Here is a 25,234-nt window from a genome sequence, read left to right as displayed (position 1 = left end):
TTGTAAATAAACCACAGAAACCAGAATTACAACACGTTTATAATAAAAAATAATCTTAGTAGAGAATATAATACACGACTTAACAAAAAAAGATTTCTAATTTTATATTTTATGGAAGAAGATGGACACAAAAAGCTACCTTAATAAATGATCAGAAAATAGTATTGGTATTCAGCCACACCATAGTGACCTACTAAAAATGGCGCTATTGGCAACATGTGCCAAGTCTGGAACATTTGCATTTTCAAAATGTGGTGTATTTAAACTATGTTCCTCTAGCTATAGCATTGGGTAAGACATACCTAGCTTGTTCTTTCTGCAAGTAGAATAGAAATAGCTGACACAACATGCCTTTCCAGCAAAATATATTAAAGAGAGCCAAACTGTAACCCTCACCTTTATTTTTTTTTAAATATCTCTCTATATATTTTTACATACCGGTTACAGTTGCCGAACAGTAGCTCTTGTGGTACTAATGATATTTTGTTGATAATTTGAGAACATTAGAGCTTCATTTCGGCACCTAGATTGGTTTTAGAATGTCTGCTTCTTCTGCTTCTGCCTGATAATGTCCACACAATCTCAGGAGTTTGAAATCCTATCAATACGGGGTAAAAATATACCATATATTTCAAACTCCTGTGACACAATCAACGAGCTGATTATTATGCCATGACTTGGGTGCGCGTACAGACCCCCTCCACCACCCCCAATTTATAATTTAGTTCAGCTTTGTCAGCAAGGCTTTAAAGGCCTCGACTGACGGTGCTGATGCTACCCTAGGAGGGAGAGCGTTCAATCCCTGTGTAGAATCTTAATAAATCATACGTTGTGTTTTCTATACGTTTAATCGTCGTGATGGATAATGCATAAAATGAGAAAAGCGTTACGGTAACAACGTTACCATAGCGTAATGTTTGTACTTCAACTATTTTCCGACATTCTGGGGGCGATAAAAGTGAAATATGCAACGAAAATTAAAAATGTAAATTCGCAATATAGATATGTTACATTCTACTTCTTGGTTGTTATATAACTGGTGTATTGCTGTTTTCAGGAGAATGTTATGACTGTTGTGATGAATACATTACTCTAGTCTCGTTTGGTGTTTCAACTATCTCTATAGCTGACTGTTGCATTGTAGGCTCCGGTGTCGTTCTGGGAATTACCTCTTAACCTTTACATATGCTTGTATGATGCATTCTGTCACATTTTTTGCATCGTTTTGTAGACTTACATGTGGCCACTCGGTGTGACCCTAAACAGTTAAAGCATAACTTTCTGTTTTACAATTTGATTTCTAGCGTTTGCGTCTGTTACCTCAGAGCACTCCATCGGATAGTGCTCACCTGAACAGAAAATACATGTACGTGTATTTACCTTCTTGCGTGTGTCTGTGTATTTACCCTTGTATGTATGTGATTGCGTACCCATAAAAAATGCAGTTGCGTACAATCTGTCCGATTCCATGACTCCCTGTCCTGCCTTGAGTATTTCAATCTCTTTAGTTATAGATTTGCGTAGATTATCCAATATCAAATTATCTCTTCCGTGTTCTTGTGCAATATTCTTTCTTATGTCAATCGGTAACTTGTCCAAAACTACAGGTACCAAAAGCGAACCATACATCTCTTGTGTTTGACCAAGTGACTCTAATCCTCGTACATATGATTCTAATCTGTCTCCGCAAGACCTCAAACTAAAAGCATCATTTGACGGTGCGGGTAAATTCATGAGTGCTTTCATGTAAGCATGTATAAGTTTGCTAGGTTGTCCGATCTCTGAGAAGGTTGACTGCGGTTTCGTAGTTACCATTTATCAAAGCGAATCCCTCCACTGTTTGCGCGGCGTTTCCCTCTAGCTGGGCTTTAAGATAGTTAAACTTTTGGATTGGTGTTAATGTTTCGTTGTAGTGTATAGATGTCTCAAAACAATCCCAAAATGTCTGCCACTTGAGAATATCTCCATTAAAATAGGGTAAGTCTAACTTTGGAAGCCGATGGTAATTAGTTTTTGAAGATCTCGGTTCTGACGGGACTTGAAACATGACATTCTATGACGACTGGTATGCACTGCAGGGGCGTGAATTGAATACTGCTGGTTCATAGAATCTATTGCACATGTGTTCATATCAACTCTAGCTTCGGGTTTGAAATTATATGCGTCTGGGTTAAGTCTGCTCGTTGAAGGACCAACAGTATCATGCGAAATTATAGTATTTGTTTCAAAGGACTTAATAAATTTCCGAATTTGTCTAATTTTACAATCAAGTTCGTACATATACTCATCTGAGTCGGTGATTTCCTGCTCCAGATTTTCCTCCGATGTCTGTTCCAAAAGTCTGTTATTCAGGTCTATCAATGTTTTCTGTTTCTGCGTGACAGCATCATCAAGGGCTTTCACTTCGTCAACTTCTGTGTCCGTTTTTGACTTTAACTCGTCGAATTTCACCAGTAGCTTCGTGACGGCTCCAGCACGAACTGACTTCAGCTTTGAATCCATATATATCCAAAGGTTACGGCACCATTAAATGGTGTAGAATCTTAATAAATCATACGTTGTGTTTTCTATACGTTTAATCGTCGTGATGGATAATGCATATACAATAATGTCACAGAGAAAAGCGTTACGGTAACAATGTTACCATAGCGTAATGTTTGTACTTTGCGTATTTTCTGACACCCTGATAGTTCTCTCGGAAAAAATGAGTATTTCCTGTAATCACTTTTGAACATAGGATATTATATTAAACTAACTTTGAGGTCTACAAGGGTCCGTTCACCCTAGAAACATGTTTGGCCTGGGTCCATTTGCCTCGAGTGCGTTTTCCAATAGAGTCCTTTTGCCCTACTTAAAATATATAAATATTCAGGGCATTAATTGATTGATTGATTGTTTGTTGTTTGCGTTACATCGCATTAGCGCTAAAATGGTATATTGCAGCGATCAGAGCATTAAAGTTGAATAAACTTATTCAAATATTTATATGGTATATATTCTTGAAATTTATGAAAACATATGGAAATATTTAAAAGTTTATGGCTTCTTTGGGCTTTCAGTTCCATGTCGATCCGGCCCCATGTTGATCCGCCGTAGTGTCCCCAGTCGATTCATCCCACGTCAATCCTGTCTTATGTGATATGGCCCAAATAAGTGAGGTCAATAAGGAAGGGAAGTTCCTATGCTACTTGATCAAGTTTTCAAATACAAGGGAGAGATGATTTCCTGAATTGTACTTTGCAATATATTGATTTATATGTGTATATGTTATTTCTTTTCACAGGTTGAATATAAACAGAAACTATGTCACCAAGAAAGAAAAGATTGATATTCACAGTCTGCCAAAGGCTCCTAAAAGACCTATGACATCTTATTTGGAATTCTATAAAAATCATTATAATGAAATAGTAGAAAATAATAATCTTCAAGCAGGTATGCATTTACAGTAACTTGAGTTAAAAAATATTTTTATGCCTCATAGTGCCACAATTTATAGCTTTATCCATGTATAGCATTTTCTTTTTTTTGGATAAAACAACTGGCCAGTAAATTGAGAACAATTCATTTAGCTGGGTAATAATCATTTTCCATAATGAGAATTCGAAGGGAACCATCATTATCTTTATCAAAAACAATATTGATCCTATTGTGAATACATTTTCAAATCATTTTAGGATATCATATAGGACCATCATTTATTATTATTTTTACATTAGAAAACAACAACAAAAAACATTTTTATGAATTTTGGTAGTGACGCTCCAATTTCAGAGTTACTTCTTACATGTATGTTGTTTCCAGACATTATTATATCAGTGAGAAAGAAAAACAAACCAGATCATTATATACTTGTTGAATATATAGCCCATGATTATTGTCAGATACATATTATATGTAATGATTGATATATTATTCCAATTTATAATTAATGGTGTGCATGGATAGTTATAAAAAATAAAATTGAATAACATTTTGTTACAAATGCAGAAAATAAACTCTATTGGACCAGTCAGACAAGATACAATTGATAGAACTAAAGTATTTTAATCAAACTTATTTCCGCAACTTTCACGGTTAGAAAAATATGGTGTATATAAATTTTGTTGAAGACTTTCAACTTAGGCCAGGATTTTTTAATTTGTTGGTTTACGGATCCGCCGACTTTTTTATTCCCGCCTACCTTAACAAATGCATTATCCCTAAAAAATAATTAAAATATTCTTTTCTTATGAAATGATTGCATTAATCACTAACAAAATTGATAACACTTTCTATAGTGAAAAAATAAAACTTCAAGTTTACATTTCTAAAAATAGACAAATCAATTATAACTGACCTTGAAATGTCAATTTCGCAAATAATTCTGCAAAACGAAACCTGTGTTTAAAACCTATTACACAAAAAGTTCGTTTCCCGTATTTGTCATCAGTCCGTAAGATGCATCATCTGATAGAAATAGACTTGTCCAAATGTGGACAGGTGGAAGACATCAAGTTAAATTACTGAATACAAGCATTAGCCTTTCAAAAAGGGCTAGTCGACTCTTAGCTGAGGAATATGGAAAGTGCTCTAGCCTCTAGCTTTATAGATTAATTCATTTACTAGAATAACCACGTGCATCAATCAACAAATTTTACCACACACGTTATGAAGTAGTGTATATCATTTAACGTTGTTAACTTGTTTACGAAACTCCAGAAGATTTGACTATTTATAGATAGAAGTTACCTGTGTACCAATTCATGAATATGCATGATTAATGACCAGGCAAAATCTAATTGCTAAAATAGAAAGGACAAATCCGATACTCTACGGGATTGAAGGACATTTACTAGGTTTGGATTGTCCTAACCAATCAATATACTTTGATTATTCACGTCTCGTAATACCTTCCCATCAGGTAGCAAGAAAAATTCACGCACTAACTGTCCATCGTTCAATTCTTAATATTGACTCCTAGTCGATAATTAAATGATCATTTGGTATATTTTCTTGTTTCATAGATAATAAAAAAATATCGTCCATTTGGATAAAAAAAACGGGAATGCAGGACAACAGATTAACCCGTTTTTCTCGTGGACGAGTCTGTTTGACACGTGTGTTGAAACTTATTTTCGTACGACGTTTTTACATATTTTTTTTCTTATCAGTTTTTGTGCTTGAATATCATAATTCAAAATAAGTTTTCTGGAATTATTAAGAGCTACGCGAACACAGGCACTTGTTTCTGTCAATGTGGTGTTTACTATCCATACCAGTACAAAAATACAAAAAACACTGTTTTTGTACTGGTATGGATAGTAAACACCACATTGACAGAAACAAGTGCCTGTGTACGCGAATCTGTTTTTCTTGTTTGTGAAATGACGATTTAATTTCGTCTTTGTCCGTGCACCCCCTTTTTTTACGGGAAATTTTTAGAATGTCATGGGATGTTTATGACAGCTGAGCAATAAAATTTCATCGAACCAAAATCTAAGAAATGATGACAAAATAGCATAACAAACATATTGTTAGAAAGATATTTATTTTGCATATTTTTCTGTCTTGAAAGATTTTTTTAAAATTTTTTTTCCCGACCGACCGACCCGACTTTTTCATGGGGAAAATCCGTAAACCAACAAATTAAAAAACCCTGGCCTTATATATTATCTTTTATAAATACATCTGAATTATAAACAGATTATGGAAATTAATTACTGAGAAGCCAGCTAGAAATAAGCAGATTTTGGAAATAAATTACTGAGAAGCCAGCTAGAAAGGGTAATTGTGTAATTCAGCATTTGGAAAATAAAATAGAGAATGGAAATGGGGAATGTGTCAACGAGCGAACAACCTGACCAAAGAGTAAAAACACAGCTGAAGGCCACCAGTGGGTTTTCAACACAGTGAGAAAATCCGGCCCCCAAAGTTGGACTCCAGCTGGCCTTTTAACAAAAACTAATTCTATGATTAATTATTATTTTAACCTTTTGCTATTTTCCAGACAAAAAGAAAGCATCAAAAGCTGTACAGATATGTAGTGGTATGTGGGAATCTTTAGACGATGTTACAAGGAAGGTAACGTACAACTTATGCATAAGTTTGACCCCATGAACAAACAGTACTGTTAGTTAGAAATTATTGTGATGTTTTTATTTGTTCGAAAAATGCAACAAGTTTATAATCACAATAATAATGTAAACTGGCATTTTGAATATTTTTTTATGAATTAAACAGGACCTTTTCTCAGTATTACAAAAAATGAAAATGCATTTTAGTCTTAAATAACAAAAATGTCAATTTTGCTGTAAGGCAAGCAAAATATTTCTTATGTAAACATATTTTATTTTGTCTTTTAATATTTGAAGGGGTATCAAGACCGTGCACACGTAAGATTAGAAGCTTATAGGGAGGAAATGAAAAAGTTTAAAGATAGTCTTACTGCTGAACAAAAGGAATTACTCAAGGAAGCAAAGAAACAAATAAGAGAAGAAAAAATCAAAAAGAAGGAGAAAAAAGAAGAAAAACAGGTATGCATATTTAAAATTTAGATAAGGGTAACCGCTTCAGACTCATTTCTCCATCTCCATTTTAAAAAAGTCACAGAAAAATTTCCTGCAGGGTTATTTTAGAATTTCTATCAGTTCAATAAAATTTATTATATTTTACTACTGCTTACTAAAGTTGAAAATTATTTCAGATTGATGATAATTATTTAATCTTACTTGATGAAGTTGAAGTCCATTTAACTTGAAACTTAGAACACATGTTACCTATGATATGATCTTTCTAATTTTAATGCCAAATTAGAGTTTTGACCCCAATTTCACTGTCCACTAAATATAGAAAATGAAAGTGCGAGTGGGGCATCATTTTTTAAAAGTCTTTCAAGAGTGGCTCATCTTTTTTGAAATGTATTTTTAAATTAGCAAACTAATAATGTACATGTAATAAAGAATTGCACGAGAAAAAAGCACTAATACATAAAACGCAAGAATTATTTACATAATAATAAATAAATATTACTATAATGATGGAATATTTTTATTATTTTTTTTCCCTCATTTTTGTTGAGCCTGCGATTTACAGCAAAAGTAGGCGAGACACCAGGTTCTGCAGAATCGTTACAAAGGAGTAGGTCCAGTTAGGGCCGATTTTGGCCTCAAATTAACTGGTTAAGTCATTAAAAACGCTCCAATTCAAGCTTAAATCTGAAAAATCTATCAAATATGCAAAAAATCGTCACTTTTCAAATGGTTTTTGTCAATAATGAAAGATGAAAGTGGCCGCATCCGTGTTCATCCTCAACATTTATATGTGTTATGCATTATCATCAAATACAACTGTCATTTCAATATTATGAATGAACACAAATGTGGCCACTTTCATTTAAGACGGAAACTGTCGAAAATTTAACTAAAATGCTAAAATTGTGAAGATTTCAGTAATTTAGCATGACTTAATGATAGTAGTACCCGATTTGTGTGCATTATATTGCCAAAAAAAGCCCATATTTGTGTAGCAGAAGCATTCTACTTTCCAATAAATAGCTAAAAGATAACATTTTCACAATTTTGTAAAACTGCTATACAGTCGACTCTCGTTACCTCGAAGTCAGCCGGACCAGAGAAATATTTCGAGATACACGTAGTTCGACACAAACGAAAACCGGAAGTTTGACAGAACAAGGGACACAACTCTTGCTTAGCTTGGTAAAGCTACAATAAATCCGGGTGAATATGGGAAGGGGATCGATATTCTGGTATCAGATCGATGTACTTGTATGTCAAGGTCTTTCATTATTATAATAACATTATTTTTACTTATTCAATTGTTTCAGTTTCAACCTTTTCCTATGGCTTTTATCCGAGAGAAGAATTTCCAATCGATAGTTCCGTTATTCAGATTGTTTATAGTTGACAAAATTGTTTATTCTCGGATACAAGAGACTTTAGAAAATTTAGATTCCTCTTCATTTTGTTTTATCTCACTCTTTCTTTTCAAAAGAAAATACAACAAGATTAATGACGCCGATTGAGTAGTTTTTAGGTGATCATCAACGGAAGTCATAATCCTTACTTTATACACACCCAAGCTTATTAGTGTAAATCAAAATTAATTGTTTTGTAAACATTTTAAATACTTTTTCATAAACATTAACAATGCATCACTAATTATTTATGAAAATTCCATAAAAGATAATCTTAGGTAAACACTCGTGGAAATAGCATGTCATAAATCAATACAGTGGTCAGTGACTGGAAATTTAATTACACATGTATTGTCAGATTAACTCTTCAATCCAGCAGTCTGCACCAAAAACTTTTTCAACTGCTAGTCCTAAGATCAATATTAAGACATTTTTCTTATTTGTCCAAACAATGTTTTGCAAAAACTCAATAGTCCGAATGAAATTTTACTAGTCTGGGGCATCGGACTAGTGGCTAACCGTGCAGACTGAATCCATTTAAATGCCGGAGGTCATGTTTTGACATATGTGTATTAGTACGAGATAAATAATGAATTTTTAATGCAAGTGTTAACCTTGGGATCGTAAATTTAGTTCGACTCAACCGAAATTTCGACTCATCCAATTTTGAGTCATCAGGAGTAGAATTACATACATTTAAATGGAACAAAATTCGGGACCACGTGCAAACTTCGTCTCATCCGAAATTTCGAGTCAACCAAGTTCGAGACAACGAAAGTTAACTGTATTTTGGGCCAAAAAGGGGTCTTCCTTTAATATATAATTAGATCATTTTTTTTGTTTTTTTTATAAATTCTATTATATAATTAAACAAGTCTTTGTTGTTTTGTTCTATTACACTTTTTGTGTGTTGCATAATGTAAAGGATATATATTATTTAGATTTTTAAGTTTCATTAAATATGAAATTAACAATAATTCAAGAGAAACAATTCCCTAATTGCATGTTGTTTAAATTGCTATAAAAACACAGTGTAAAAAAAGGTGAAATTGGGGGCAAAAAAGTGGCGCAAAACTAGGTTTTCCAGACAATAACTTTAGATTTAGTGAATGGATCTCTATAAATTTACCAAAAGATTCAATGTATCTAAAGGAAGGTTGGAATTGATTTTGGGGGTTATGGTCCCAATAGTTTAGGAATTAGGGGCCAAAAAGGGGGCCTAAAATGAGCATTTTTGTAGTTTTCAAACAATAACTTGTGTTTAAGTGGATGAATCTCTCTGAAATTATACCATAAGTTTCAATACCATTAAGGGATGCTTAGTAATGACTGTGGGGGGTTATGGCTCATATGTTTTGGAAAAAGGGACCAAAAAAGGGAAATTAGGGGCAAAAAAAGGAGGGAACTAGGTTTTTCTGGTCAATGGACAATTAAGACAATTTAATAGCAGTGTAAGGGAGGTAATTCAAAAACATTTAACATACAATGTTTGGTATGTTTTGATATACCTCCCTTACACTACTTATAAATAATGTATAAAGAAATGTCAGGTTTTGAACTTATTGCAAAAAAAGGGGGGTGGTAGTAGTTTTCAAATTTTCTCCCCAAATTTTTGAAAAGTTAAGAAGAAATCTTTAATGGCACAATATTACATAATAGATTTGTAAGATCTTGACATTTGTTTTGTGTCAGAAACTCATATTATGTCAAGAATTTGATCACAATACAATTTCTGAGCTGTATCAAGCTTGAATGTTGTGTCCATACTTGGCCCAACTGTTTAGGGTTCAACCTCTGTGGTCGTATAAAGCTGTGCCCTGTGGAGCACTTGCTTAATTTCTGCAATTACAATCTTAAATGATGATATAGGGTGTACTGTTTATTTTTGCATTAAATAAACTATACAAAATGTATACCTTGACAGCAAAACAGTTTTTGCCATAATCAAGCTCTTAATTGATGGCAGCATCTATTGATGTTTCTGTTGTCTACATAAAATTCCATTATCGGTCATCTGTATTTTTTTTTTATATAAAACACTGTTAGTTGCATGTGGTACAGCTATTTATATTTCATTTAAATTTATTTGTGATTTCAGAAGAATACAGAGCATGGATTACCTAAGAGACCTTTATCATCCTACATGATTTTTGTGAATAGTAAAATGCCAAATCCATATTCTGATAAGTCTGCTACAGTAAGTATTGATGCCATCTTGATACATTTTTAGCTCACCTGGCCCGAAGGGGCCGAAGGGCCAAGTGAGCTTTTCTCATCACTTGGTGTATCAACTCTTACTGAAAGAAATTCTTTGGATAATGTATTCACATAGAGCCATGTTTTATCTAGGAGATTCATAGTTAATTGAAATGACCATGACTCTAATTCAATATTTATAAATTCTACCACTGCATCGAGTGTGATACCATATTAATCCTCTCAAGATAGAACTTTCAATTGTAAAACATGAGGCTAGCCATGCATTTTAAATATTTAAAATTTAACTGTCAAGAGTATATAAATATCATATTACACAAACTTTGGTTGGGGAATCTGTTTCTCTAATGATATTTAAACAATATACAGGCAAACTTATTCCTTTTCAAATGATCTGCAAAAAGATATGTTCTTTTGATGTTACTTCATCAGGCATGGTTGCATTTTTTTCATGCTTTCACAACAGGAAATTCAAAGAAAAGCAGAAAATACCACTTCATAATTGAATTGAGTTTTGACCAATGAAGTACTGAAATCAAACAAACCACACGTTGATAAATGAACAAGTCAGGAAAAAGATAAATCTTTTAGAATTAAAAACCAATTCTTCAAAGAACAATTGAAGATCTTTCCACCTCGATAAGAATGAAATTAAAAAAAATGGGGTAAATCAAACTGATATAAAAAAACCAAATAGGATTAATAGGTTTATGCAGAAGACTTTATTTGTTTTTTAATGAACCAGAAAGATTTTTTAGCAAAGGTCAAAATCTAGAATGTCCAATTGACCTTTGACCTTTACCTCAATCTGGAGGTCATAGGTCAGTGATGTCAAAACAAAAGACCCCAGGTCAATCACTTGTATGGTTGTGAAGAAATACTGATTTCAAATACATAAGGGGAGAAAACTCCTATAAGAGTTAACCAAAACTCTTCGTCTTAAATAGGTTGAAGTAGCGCCTTATTGTAAACAGTTATTTGGCATACACATCATATCATTTACCGTTACAGTTTTTTTTAATAACGATAACAAGCAAAATTCAAAATTTATTACATGACCTTGACCTTTGACCTTGACCTCAATTTCCTTCAAATGGACCATGGATTTTATATCAAAAGACTAGGTCTCTACGACTTATAACATATGAATTTATCCAACATATAGCCTATCTTAAATTTTCAAAGGGAAATAACTCCCATAAAATGTCTTCCAGTGACTCCAGTCAAAATTAACTAAATCATTCTTAAGAGTAGACGAACAATTTGGTGAAAACAATTTGTTAAAATCTTTTACGGTTTTAGAGATATAGCGATAACAAGAAAAAGAAGATGCGGGGAGATAACTCCTATAAGAATAAGTGTTCGGTCACACAGGGTGAGTTTTGAAACCCCCATTACTGTAAAACATCATTGGCCAAAAATCCATTCGAAATGTTGTAAGATAAAATAGCATCTCAGACGACAGAAGAAAAAAAATAATAATTAAAGTTCAATTCTTCTTGAATAATTGATAGGTCTTTCCTTCCATTTTCTTTTTATTATACTGTCATAAATAAAAATATCATATATATTGATTGATTAATTTATTGATTAGTTTGTTGGTTGGTTGATTGGTTTATTAATTAAACACTTGATGTATGGTCTCTTGAAACAAGCGAAAAAAAAAGAAACCTTGGATTCCGTATTAAACACATAAAACGGAAACTTGCATTAATTAATGGAATGGATTGATTGTTTGATTGGTTGGTTGGTTGGTTGGTTGGTTAAACACATTGTTTGGTTAAACACGTTGTATAGGGTTAATTTAAACAAGCGAAAAAAAAGAGACATTAGATTCCGTATTAAACACATGAAACAGAAACATGCATTGGTTGATTGATTGATTGGTTGGTTGGTTAAACACGTTGGTTTGGTTAAACATGTTGGTTAAACACGTTGGTTAGGTAAACACATTGAATTGGCTCAATTACAACAAGCGAAGAAAAAAAAGAGACCTTGGATCCCGTATGAAACAGATGAAACGGAAACATGCATTGATTGATTGATTGATTGGTTGGTTGGTTGGTTAAACACGTTGGTTGGTTAAACACGTTGATTAAACATGTTGGTTGGTTAAACACGTTGATTGGTTTAACACCTTGATAGGCTCAATTAAAACAAGCGGAAAAAAAACTTGGATCCCGTATGAAACACATGAAACATAAACATGCATTGATTGATTGATTGATTGGTTGGTTGGTTAAACACGTTGGTTGGTTAGTTAATCACGTTGGTTAAACATGTTAGTTCAACACGTTGGTTAAACATGTTGGTTCAACACGTTGGTTAAACATGTTGGTTCAACACGTTGGTTAAACAAGTTGGTTGGATTGGCTTAATTAAAACAAGCGAAAAAAAACCACCTTGGATCCCGTATGAAACACATGAAACGAAAACATGCATTGCTTGATTGGTTAGTTGGTTGGTTAAACACGTTGGTTGGTTAGTTAAACACGTTGGTTAAACATGTTGGTTTAACACGTTGGTTAAACACGTTGGTTAAACACGTTGGTTGGATAGGCTCAATTAAAACAAGCAAAAAAAAACACCTTGGATCCCGTATGAAACACATGAAACGGATACATGCATTGATTGATTGGTTGGTTGGTTGGTTAAACACGTTGGTTGGTTAGTTAAACACGTTGGTTAAACATGTTGGTTAAACACGTTGGTTAAACACGTTGGTTGGATAGGCTCAATTAAAACAAGCGAAAAAAAAAACCTTGGATCCCGTATGAAACACATGAAACAGAAACATGCATTGATTGATTGGTTGGTTAAACACGTTGGTTGGTTAGTTAAACACGTTGGTTAAACACGTTGGTTGGATAGGCTGAATTAAAACAAGCGGGGAAAAAAACCTTGGATCCCGTATGAAACACATGAAACGGAAACATGCATTGATTGATTGGTTTGTTGGTTGGTTAAACACGTTGGTTGGTTAGTTAAACATGTTGGTTAAACACGTTGGTTTAACACGTTGGTTAAACATGTTGGTTAAACACGTTGGTTGGATAGGCTGAATTAAAACAAGCGGAAAAAAAACCTTGGATCCCGTATGAAACACATGAAACGGAAACATGCATTGATCGATTGGTTTGTTGGTTGGTTAAACACGTTGGTTGGTTAGTTAAACACGTTGGTTAAACACGTTGGTTTAACACGTTGGTTAAACACGTTGGTTAAACACGTTGGTTGGATAAGCTCAATTAAAACAAGCGGAAAAAAAACCTTGGATCCCGTATGAAACACATGAAACGGAAACATGCATTGATTGATTGGTTAGTTAAACACGTTGGTTAAACATGTTGGTTTAACACGTTGGTGAAACACGTTGGTTAAACACGTTGGTTGGATAGGCTGAATTAAAACAAGCGGAAAAAAAACAACATTGGATCCCGTATGAAACACATGAAACGGAAACATGCATTGATTGGTTGGTTGGTTGGTTGGTTGGTTAAACACGTTGGTTAAACATGTTGGTTAAACACGTTGGTTAAACACGTTGGTTAAACACGTTGGAAAGTGTCTATTAAAACAAGCGAAAAAAAGAGACCTTGGATCCCGTATTAAACACATGAAACGGAAACTTGCTTTGATTGATTGATTGATTGATTGATTGATTGATTGATTGACTGATTGATTGATTGATTGATTGATTGATTGATTAATTGATTGATTGATTGATTGATTGATTAATTGATTGATTGATTGATTGATTGATTGATTGATTGATTGGAATTCAAACACACATAAAACTGTTTAAATAGTGCCAAAAAACACATAATTTGATGACCTTGACCTTTGACCTTGTGACCTTCGTCAAGGTCATTGCTCCACAAGGTCATTGCAAAAGACCGTATGGGTCAAGGACCTTTTGTTAAAGAGTTTTGCCTAAAAATGGCTTTTTAAAAACCATCAATGGGAGTTATGTCCCTTACATGATGGTAAAATCAGTATAGTCATAATGTAAAAAAGTTGCCCCTTGAAGTACCAATCATTTTTCACTGCTTAATTTTTCTGTATCTATAACCGTTCAATAGTTATAGGGAAATGAAAAACTTTTGAAAATCTAAAATATGACCTTGACCTTTGACCTTGACCTATATTTTCTAGTTTTGGTCCAATGAACTCAATTCTGAAGACCCGCAGTCTTTAAGACTTACGGTTCATGAGATTTATATGCATATTGAAAATTAAAATATTCAAGAGGAAATAACTCCTATAATTGGTCACTGGATCACTTTGGTTCAAATTATTTGAAACTGTAACTTTTGGCAAGGAACATTTAAAAAAAAATCATTTGCCGCTAAGTCTTATAGTTCATGAGTTATAGCGATAACAGTGTTTTTTGTAATTGGGGAGATAACTCCTATAAGGTAAATAGTAAACTTCGGTCCCCCTAATACAAGATAGCTTTTATTAACCCGATACTTGGTACCAAAGATCATTTTGATATCTTGCGTACTTTTAACGAAGATTAACTTTGAAAAACGGCGGAAGAAAAAGAATAATAAACAAACTAAATACAGTAAGGTCTTTCCATTTAAGAAAGGAAAGACCTTAATCAGAAGAAAAACAAAAGTGGAAAGACCTAATAAGGGAAATATATATATACAATGTATATATACGGTTTCTTGTACAGTTATTTAAGTAATTCAGGTCTCATTGTGCTTCAGGTTATTTTTGTTTTGTTTAAGTTGTTTCTATGAAATTGAAAAATATGTCTGATATTTGACATTTGACCCTTTTCCATTGAAAAATTACCAATACTTCTTTTCTTCTTTGTTTTTAGGAATTTGTGCAAATGCTGGGACATGAGTGGAAGGAAATGTCTAAACAAGAAAAGCAGGTAAATTATGAAAGAAAAATGAAGTCAAAATTTATTTTTTGTCGAGACTGCAACTTTTGTTGCAGAAAGATCGACATAGGGATTCTGATCCGGTGGTGGCGGCGTTAGCTCACTTCTTAAAAGCTTTATATTTTAGAAGGTGGAATTCCTGGATGCTTCATACTTTGTATATAGATGCTTCATGTTACGAAGTTTCCGTCAGTCACATGTCCAATGTCCTTGACCTCATTTTCATGGTTCAGTGACCACTTGAAAAAAAAGTTCAAATTTTTTGTAATGTTGAATTCTCTCTTATTATAAGTAATAGGATAACTATGTTTGATATGTGCGTATCTTGCAAGGTCCTCGTGTCTGTCAGACAGTTATCACTTGACCTTGATGGAAGGACTGTAAGGTGTACATGTCCAACTGGCAGGTGTCATCTGACCTTGACCTCATTTTCATGGTTCAGTGGTTATAGTTAAATTTTTATACGACCGCCGTCGTCGTCGTCGTCCGAATACTTTTTGTTTTCGCACTCTAACTTTAGTAAAAGTGAATAGAAATCTATGAAATTTTAACACAAGGTTTTTGACCACAAAAGGAAGGTTGGGATTGATTTTGGGAGTTTTGATCCCAACATTTTAGGAATTTGGGGCCAAAAAGGCCCAAATAAGCATTTTCTTGGTTTTCGCACAATAATTTTAGTTTAAGTAAATAGAAATCAATGAAATTTAAACACAAGGTTTATGACCACAAAAGGAAGGTTGGTATTGATTTTGAGAGTTGAGGTCTGAACAGTTTAGGAATTAGGGGCCAAAAAGGGGCCCAAGTAAGCATTATTCTTGGTTTTCGCACCATAACTTTAGTTTAAGTAAATAGAAATCTATGAAATTTAAACACACGGTTTATGACCACTTAAAGGAAGGTTTGGTTTGATTTTGGTAGTTTTGGTCCCAACAGTTTAGGAATAAGGGGCCCAAAGGGTCCAAAATTGAACTTAGTTTGATTTCATAAAAAAATGAATAATTGGGGTTCTTTGATATGCCGAATCTAACTGTGTATGTAGATTCTTAATTTTTGGTCCCGTTTTCAAATTGGTCTACATTAACCCTTTCACCGATTGCTGCCCAGACAGAAGCTACTCTGAGACGATGGCTTCCCTGGCTACTATTACTCAAGTGGGAGATCTTCATAATAAATGTCAATAAAAACTTGTTTGTAGTTATTTGTGCATTTATTTCATTCACTAACACCATATTCACAGTTCTGTTCATGTTTTGATAATTTTTTCTTCATAAAATATTCAAATTTTCTGCATTATCTAGGTGAAATTCTCAAAATTCTGCTCTTAGACCCCAAATCGTAATTTTTAAACCCAAAACTGCAAAATTTTGAAAAATTTTATGAGGCTGTACAAATTCCTCACACTGAACGATGTCCATTCCAAGTGTTTTGTACATAAAACGACATTTTATGTCAAAAAAGTATACTAGTTTGGCTTCAATTCTTCCATATTCTTTCAAAAAAAATGTTCCCTCATATCAAATTCTCGTAAATTCCATAAATTTCGTCTGATTTTGACACGGTTTTCAACAAACGGAAGCGCCATGTTTACACTTTCATCCGGGTATTCATCAAAAAAAGATAACTCATGTTTGCACCGTTTTGAGTGGGAAACATAAAAGAGGTATTCCGATCCCGGTAAAACGGGACTCATCGTCAGCTGTCTGAAGCGTGAATCCCGGTAAACCGGGACTCATCGGCGAAAGGGTTAAGGTCCAAAGGGTCCAAAATTAAACTTAGTTTGATTTTGACAAAAATTGAATCCTTGGGGTTCTTTGATATGCTGAATCTAAAAATGTACTTAGATTTTTAATTATGGGCCTAGTTCTCAAGTTGGTCCAAATCGGGTCCAAATTAAACTTTGTTTGATTTCATCAAAAATTGAATAATTGGGGTTCTTAGATATGCCAAATCTTACTGTGTATGTAGATTCTTAATTTTTAGTCCCGTTTTCAAATTGGTCTACATTAAAGTCCAAAGGGTCAAAAATTAAACTAAATTTGATTTTAACAAAAATTAAATTCTTGAGCTTTTTTGTTATGCTGAATCCAAACATGTACTTAGATTTTTGATTATGGGCCCAGTTTTCAAGTTGGTTCAAATCAGGATCAAAAATTATTATATTAAGTATTGTGCAATAGCAAGAAACTTTCAATTGCACAGTATTCAGCAATAGCAAGAAATCTTCAATTGCACAGTATTGTGCAAAAGCAAGAAATTTTCATTTGCACAGTATTGCGCTATAGCAAGAAATCTTCAATTGCATAGTATTGTGCAATAGCAAATATTTTCAATTGCACAGTAGTGCGCAATAGCAAGAAATATCTAATTGCACAATATTGTGCATTAGCAAGAAATTTTCAATTGATTGGAGTTATCTTTCTTTGTCCAGAATAGAAGTTGAATCAACTTAAATCATTGTTTTATACAATATACAATGTATATTCACTATTACTACCAACTGATAAATTAAAACAATCTTTACCATTCAGTGATAACATGCACCTTTTGTTACATTTTAATATTTTATGATGTATTTAAATGAGTAGTTATTGTTGCAAACTCCATTAGAAATTTGAATTGAGATCAGTTTTGGAAAAAGGGAAAGGGGAAAGGGGGATGTGAAAAAAAAAATGGGGGGGGGGGGGGTTAAATTTTTCTCATTTCAGATTTCATAAATAAAAAGAAAATTTCTTCAAACATTTTTTTGAGAGGATTAATATTCAACAGCATAGTGAATTGCTCAAAGGAAAAAAAAGTATTTTTAGTTCATTAGACCACATTCATTCTGTGTCAGAAACCTATGCTGCGTCAACTATTTAATCACAATCCAAATTTAGAGCTGAATCCAGCTTGAATGCTGTGTCCATACTTGCCCCAACCGTTCAGGGTTCAACCTCTGCGGTCGTATAAAGCTGCGCCCTGCAGAGCATCTAGTTCAATGTTGTGTTTGTCAGTCAGATACGATTTTACTCGAATTTACACATTACTTGTCAGCGATTTTCTGTATAAAGCTAACGGTTGAACAAAATGAACATCGCTGTCTTGAAAAATAAAGATGAAAATAAGTTTTGAAATAGTTTATTTGGAAACTTTGGTAAAAAGGTTTGCAAAGTTATTTTTTATTTCCTTAGGTCCGTCGGGCGTAGCTAGTATCAAAGTGGAAAGTCTGATTGCAAAACTGAAAGATCGCGTACCTCGGACCACTTCTAATTTGAACCCCTGCTTGCTGCTACACAAATATTGTGACCAGCCATGTTTATTTTTCTTGTTTACCTATCATTTATCGCAACGATTTTACCGGGTCGGTCGGGGAAGGGGAAACAAACAATATTGTATTTTTGGCCTTAGTGTTCACTTTGTAAAATATTTAAACTTCAACAATTCCTTATTACTGTAAATTCAGAAATTATTGGGTGCATTTATTATTGCGATTTTGTCATTTTAGACTAAAAATGCGATTTTAATTTTTGAGATATTGAGAAAAATCATGTTTTATTTGTATAAAAAAAGTTTAAATCATTGCTATTACAACCCTGACACAATTTTGAAATAATAAAAACATCGCAATAATTTCTGAATTTACAGTATTCAATTCTTTTTTTTCAGTCTTTTGAAGTACTATATGCTGAGGCTAAGGAAGAATACAACCTGAAGATGACAGAATGGGTGGAAAACATGGTGGAACAAGGAGATGGATCAGATGTTAAAGTATCATTATTACAAAAGGTATAAAACAAAAATCCTTTTTAAATTGAAGTCCAGCCTGGATGGCCCAGTGGTCTAAGTAGTAACTACTGTAATCACTTGCTAGTCACTTTGGGGTTGTGAGTTTTATACCTGCTCGTGCAGGTGCACTCGAAACTAATCTTAATTGACTAGGATTGTCAGTTTTCCTATTGATGGTCCGTGGTTTTCCCTGGGCACTCTAGCTTCTTCTACCACTAAAAACTGGGTGCCAGGAAATTGGCCAAACACAGTGCTTAAAAGTGGTTCTAAAAACAGAAAATCAGAATTTTAAGTTTGTAGTCCAATAAGGAATCATAAAGTTTTGAGAAGACAATGATTTTGAAAATCAGTGCTAAATCATTACTAGCAGGACTTGTGTCCCTTTAAAAAGTAAATTTATATTGACAATGGCATAGTAAGAATTCTCATGTCTACATTTTATGTGCAATATCTATGACATTTATATCAGAAGGGTATGTGTTAGGTTGATAGTCTGCTAATGAACTATTCTTGCAGGAGTTAAATCATGGATAGAAAATAGAAATTTTCTGGAATATTGCTTTGTGAGCATTCACATGCCAGCATTTCTAAAAGAATATTAATAAAAATGTGAAAAAACAAAAACAAAACAGATTTATAGAAGTTTATGCCATTGGACAGATAAAATTGCAACACTGTTCCGTTTTAAAACATAGAACTGATCAGCCAAAGTTAACTTAACTGGGCACAGCCTTTAAAATGATAGCAAAATATTTCACATTATGTTTACAGTAAAAACATACCTTGAATACATATTATTTATTCATTGAACTAGTGTTTTAAGACCTCTGATCATAAAATTTACATGTGAATTATACCTACGATTTCCTTTATATTTAAGTTTGACATTATGTTTATTTGGTAACTTTATTCTGAGACACATGACAAGTATCTATGTATAACAACCAATGTAGCAGACAAGGGATATATAAGTAGATCCCTCAAACAATTGCCTCTTTTTTTTGACATGTGTGAATTTTATGACTAAGGTTTATTATAAAAACCATAGAAATCAACAGTTTCTTAAATTTAAAATACTTCTTTTATTGCAGGAATTAGAAAAACTAGAAGTTCCAAAGAAAAATATGGGTGCTTATCAAATATATCGACACCAACACAAGGAGGTAAATATTTTATTAAATTAAATAACAAGTTAAACACTATTTATCCACTCAGTTAAATTTTCAAATTTAAAACGCGAGGCTTGCTGAGTCTTTTAAATGTTTAAAATTTAACTGTTGAGAGTAAATAAATATGGAAATTTTTTCATGACATCACATTATAAAATTCAGAAGAAAGCAAGAAAATTTGAACGAATTTTGACTAACTAGGAACTGTAATCAAACAAACTACAGGTCAGGAAAGGATAAATCGTGTAAGGATTAGAGAAACAATATTCCTCTTCTTCAAACATTAAAACTTGAAATTAGTGAAATACCATATTTCATGTAATCCAGTGGGGTATCAAATTATTTATATGTTTTGTTTCTTGTATTTTTTAGGGACCACTTTGGAGTACATTATCAGATGAAGAGAAGGAGGTAATAATTATGATATATTTCTCTTTCCATACTTGTTATACCCCACGCAACGAAGTTGCGGAGGGTATAATGTTTTTGACCCGTCAGTCCGTCCGTCCGTCAGTCCTGTTTCTTGTCATCGCAACTCCTCTCAAACCACACAACAGAATTTCACGAAACCTTTTCAGATAATAAGGACATACTATGTTGTTGTGCATATGGACGGGAAATTGCGATTCAATATTTTTTCTAGGAGTTACGCCCCTTTGAACTTATTTACTTTAATGTACTACTGCAACAGTTTGTCATCTCAACTCCTCTCAAACCACACAACAGAATTTCACGAAACCTTTTCAGATAATAAGGACATACTATGTAGTTGTGCATATCGACGGGAAATTGCGATTCAATTTTTTTTCTAGGAGTTACGCCCCTTTGAACTTATTTACTTTAATGTACTACTGCAACAGTATATTGACAGGAAATTATTCAGTATTTTTTCTTATACTTATTTAATTTCTCCAATGACAATGTGGGAACGTGGGGTATGTGAGCGTGCTCACTAAGGTTCTTTAATTAAAAATATAATTTTAGAAACAATATGATACCTAAACAAACTTGAGCACATGTGAACATTTTCTGTATTGGTGGCATAATACTAGACACTTTATAGATTCTCCAAATCTTTGATAATATATTGTTATCTGTATGTTTATTATACCCCACGCAACGAAGTTGCGGAGGGTATAATGTTTTTGACCCGTCCGTCCATCAGTCCGTCCGTCAGTCCTGTTTCTTGTCATCGCAACTCCTCTCAAACCACACAACAGAATTTCACGAAACCTTTTCAGTTAATAAGGACATACTATGTAGTTGTGCATATCGACGGGAAATTGCGATTCAATTTTTTTTCTAGGAGTTAGGCCCCTTTAAACTTATTTACTTTAATGTACTACTGCAACAGTTTGTCATCGCAACTCCTCTCAAACCACACAACAGAATTTCACGAAACCTTTTCAGATAATAAGGACATACTATGTAGTTGTGCATATCGACGGGAAATTGCGATTCAATTTTTTTTCTAGGAGTTACGCCCCTTTGAACTTGTTTACTTTAATGTACTACTGCAACAGTTTGTCATCGCAACTCCTCTCAAACCACACAACAGAATTTCATGAAACCTTTTCAGATAATAAGGACATACTATGTAGTTGTGCATATCGACGGGAAATTGCGATTCATTTTTTTTCTAGGAGTTACGCCCCTTTGAACTTATTTACTTTAATGTACTACTGCAACAGTTTGTCATCGCAACTCCTCTCAAACCACACAACAGAATTTCATGAAACTTTGTAGATAATAAGGACATACTATGTAGATGTGCATATCAACAGGAAATTACGGTTCAATTTTTTTTCTAGGAGTTATGCCCCTTTGAACTTATTTGCTTCAATGTACTTCTGCAACAGTTTGTCATCGCAACTCCTCTCAAATTTTGTAGATAATAAGGACATACTATGTATATTGACAGGAAATTATTATTCAATATTTTTCTTATACAATTTTTTTTTCTTATACTTATGTAATTTCTCCAATGACAATGTGGGGACATGGGGTATGTGAGCGTGCTCACTAAGGTTCTTTAATTCCAACTACTATATGGTTTACAGTTTTTGAGTAAATTTTTGCCACCATTTATCACTTCATGCTGATACTGAAGACAAAATGAAGGTATGGTGACAATTTTCACTTTTACCTTTCATGAGTTATGGTTCTTAATTTATGGAAAATTGGTTCTTTATGTTGTTTTTTTGCCATTTTGATGTTTTATTACCTTCTGGGTTTAAAGGATATGTAAAACTTCAAAGAAACTAACATATTGTATATTTATTTTTCTTGTAGAAATGGCATAAAAAGGCAGTAAAAGAACAACATCGCTATGAAAAAGAAATGGAAGAATGGTACCAGAAAATTGAAGATAAAGGAAAAACAGACTTTGTGGAGGAGGTGTTTGAGCTGATTAAAGCAAATAAAAAGAAACCAACAAAAAAATAATCAGCAAAAATCAGAAAAGCTAAAGTGAAGCCAAAGAATCCAAAGACTGAATTAAAAGAGAGTTGATAAAGGTGCAAACTATCATTGTATTTGTTGATCTGGATCGTTAAGAAACATGTACTGTATAAAATGAATGTAGAATTAATTGCTTCCACAATTTGTTGTTGATATCAATTGGCTACTGTTTATAGTGTTAATGTAAAAACAAACAACTTGTGGTCATTAAAGATGGACTTTTATTTCCCTGATTGAAGCCACAACCAGTATTATTTTAAGGGAAATAAAAGTAACCTTCTTTGAAAGTTCATACAATAATCATCATTCATTTAAGTCTGAAATATGATGCCAATAAGGTCAAGTACAAACATGACTGAAAGTGGTAGGTAGTATCATAGCTTCTTATATTTAAGGGAGCTTTGACTGATTCAATGGCAGTTATTATTGAACAGTTGTGTGTATTGAGGTGCTTTAGTATATCATGTGAAAAGATTTTTCTATCAGAATATTTTATAGTATGTTCCTATATACATGAAACATTCTACTCAACAAAATGGATGCTATATATTTAATCCTCAGAATGTTGACATAAGAGAGGGTGTGATAGAATATTTTTAGCCCTTGAAAGAAAAACAAATTGAACATAAAAATTAAAATTGATTTGTCAAGTTTGTTTCAAAAATGCACTCGCATATATTCCCTTAAATGGATCTAGGATTATTGATTATATTCTCTGGTTTGCAAATGGCTCTCTTCTAGAATTAAGAACTTTATCTTTGAATTCACATTATTATGTTATAATACGAAGGTTCTTATAATTCTTTTCCAATTAGAAATGGATGCATCATTGTTATTGAAAGGGTGGGTATTAACTAATACTAATTAATCAGGCAATTAACTAATCTTATCATACCTATTCTCATATAGGAAATATATATGTTTGATTGTATCATAACTCCTCTTATACAGGAAAGATTTGGTGTTATTTGTGTTTTATAATATTTCACAAAGTGTTTGTTATATTGTATGTTTTGACCTGTATTTTAACTGTATGGAGGAATTAACTATCAAAAGTGCTCAGTTAGAGTTATGGATATGAAGTTCATGTTTCCAGTGGTGTTTGTCTGTTGTTTCATTTTAACTGGAGGAGTATCACAGTCTGGACAGGATTATGTGAATGGTCTTATTAGGTTTACAGTATTTGTGTGGCAGTTCAGGATTACAACTACATAATTGGTCTGAAAATTGTGCAAAATGAATGTAAGGTATATAGTCTATAACAAATTAATTTCAATGGTAAAGTATATTAACACCTTACATGGTTAAATCTGGTAGAGTAATCAAGATGAATATTGAAGTAGACTGCTGGTATGTGCGCGCGCGCTCATCTGTTAGTTTGTATGTCTGTCCCTCTTCAGGATAAAGTTTTTGATAAGGTAGTTTTTGATGAAGTTGAAGTCCAATCAACTTGAAAGTTAGAGCACATGTTCCCTATAAGATGATCTTTCTAAATTTAATGAAAAATTTGAGTTTTCAACCCAATTTCACAGTCCACTGAACATAAGATGAATGTGCATGTTTGGGGCATCCGTATACTATGGAATCATACTCATGTTTCACGACTTGAGAATGCTTCTTCAATCTGAACATTGTTAAAATCTAAGCAGTTACTTGGTTTGAACAATTGGTAAATAATGTATGCTGTTGGTAGAACTAGGGTATTATATTTTGTTTATACATTTGTACAATGTTTTAGAAATAATGGTAGGTAAGTTATCCAGGCACCAACATACCATCACTTTTACAGATGGGACCGTTTAAAGATATAAGTACTAAGAAATATTAAAATTGTGAAATATTGAATTGTAAAAAGAATTTATTGATATTGAAATGCTATTTGCTTGCTGTCCAAAAGATAATTATTACACTAGTCCTATGTATGTACTTTAACCAAATATGTGTTCATAAGAGAGCTAGATTTTAGCAAGAGATTTATGTCCTAAAAATGCTTACAGACCCATTCATTTAAGGTTGTTATTACCGGTGAAAAAGAAAAGAAATATGAATATGCAGTTTATAAATATTTAAACTTTGCAAATATATCAGTATAAAACTTCAATGCTCTGATTCTTTTGATGATACTGCCTGTCATTCCACATGAAATTGTAATTTACTTAAGAATTCTACAGAAAATAAGCAGGTAGTATTTTATAATAATTTTTATGGCAAATATTTTAATTTTAAGAACATTTTTTTATACGGGTATATAGATTAGATATAAAAGAATTGTTACTATGCCATAAAATATCTTGACGATCAACTTATAATGGAAAATATGTAAAAAAAAGGCAGATTTGTGGTAACTGTCGAATAGATTAAAATGAGTAAGAATTTACAGATGTTTTAAGTTAACCATTTAGATGTTTTATTACTTGTTGTGAAATACAAACACTTTCTCTATGGAAAAGATGTCTTTTTAGTTGCTTAAATAAGTGTTATGCTCAAATGCATGGAAAGAATACCATTAAAATCATATGTAATCTGGAGAAATTCAAACTGATTTTTACAGATGGATATGTTGTACTTGGAGGGGGGGGATTGTATTATTAATGTAATTGGATTGATGCATTTAATTTGAATGCAAAAAATATTCACAGCCTTAATATATAACTGACTATTTGAACTGTGCAGGTATATCACAGACTCCAGTTAAAAGATATTCAAAAACTTCTATGAACAACTCCAGAAAAGTGTAGATGTTATCATTGTTGTTGAAATGTATGTTCCATTTTGTACACTTGTTTTACAAATAAAGCACTTACAGATTTA

General features: G+C 32.9%; 1 protein-coding gene across 1 annotated transcript; it reads left to right on the top strand.

Moving 5' to 3' along the window:
• Nucleotides 1–162: 162 nt before the first annotated feature.
• LOC139488212 (transcription factor A, mitochondrial-like) lies at nucleotides 163–25,234 on the top strand. Its single transcript, XM_071273680.1, has 10 exons — nucleotides 163–291; nucleotides 3,284–3,432; nucleotides 5,987–6,060; nucleotides 6,351–6,512; nucleotides 10,011–10,109; nucleotides 14,964–15,020; nucleotides 18,675–18,794; nucleotides 19,886–19,957; nucleotides 20,336–20,374; nucleotides 22,256–25,234. The coding sequence occupies exons 1-10, from the start codon at nucleotides 200–202 to the stop codon at nucleotides 22,406–22,408; spliced, it is 1,017 nt and encodes a 338-aa protein (XP_071129781.1). The 5' UTR covers nucleotides 163–199; the 3' UTR covers nucleotides 22,409–25,234.

Source organism: Mytilus edulis, chromosome 9, assembly GCF_963676685.1.
Source record: "Mytilus edulis chromosome 9, xbMytEdul2.2, whole genome shotgun sequence".
NCBI lineage: Eukaryota > Metazoa > Mollusca > Bivalvia > Mytilida > Mytilidae > Mytilus > Mytilus edulis.
This window is presented reverse-complemented; position numbering and strand designations above follow the sequence as displayed.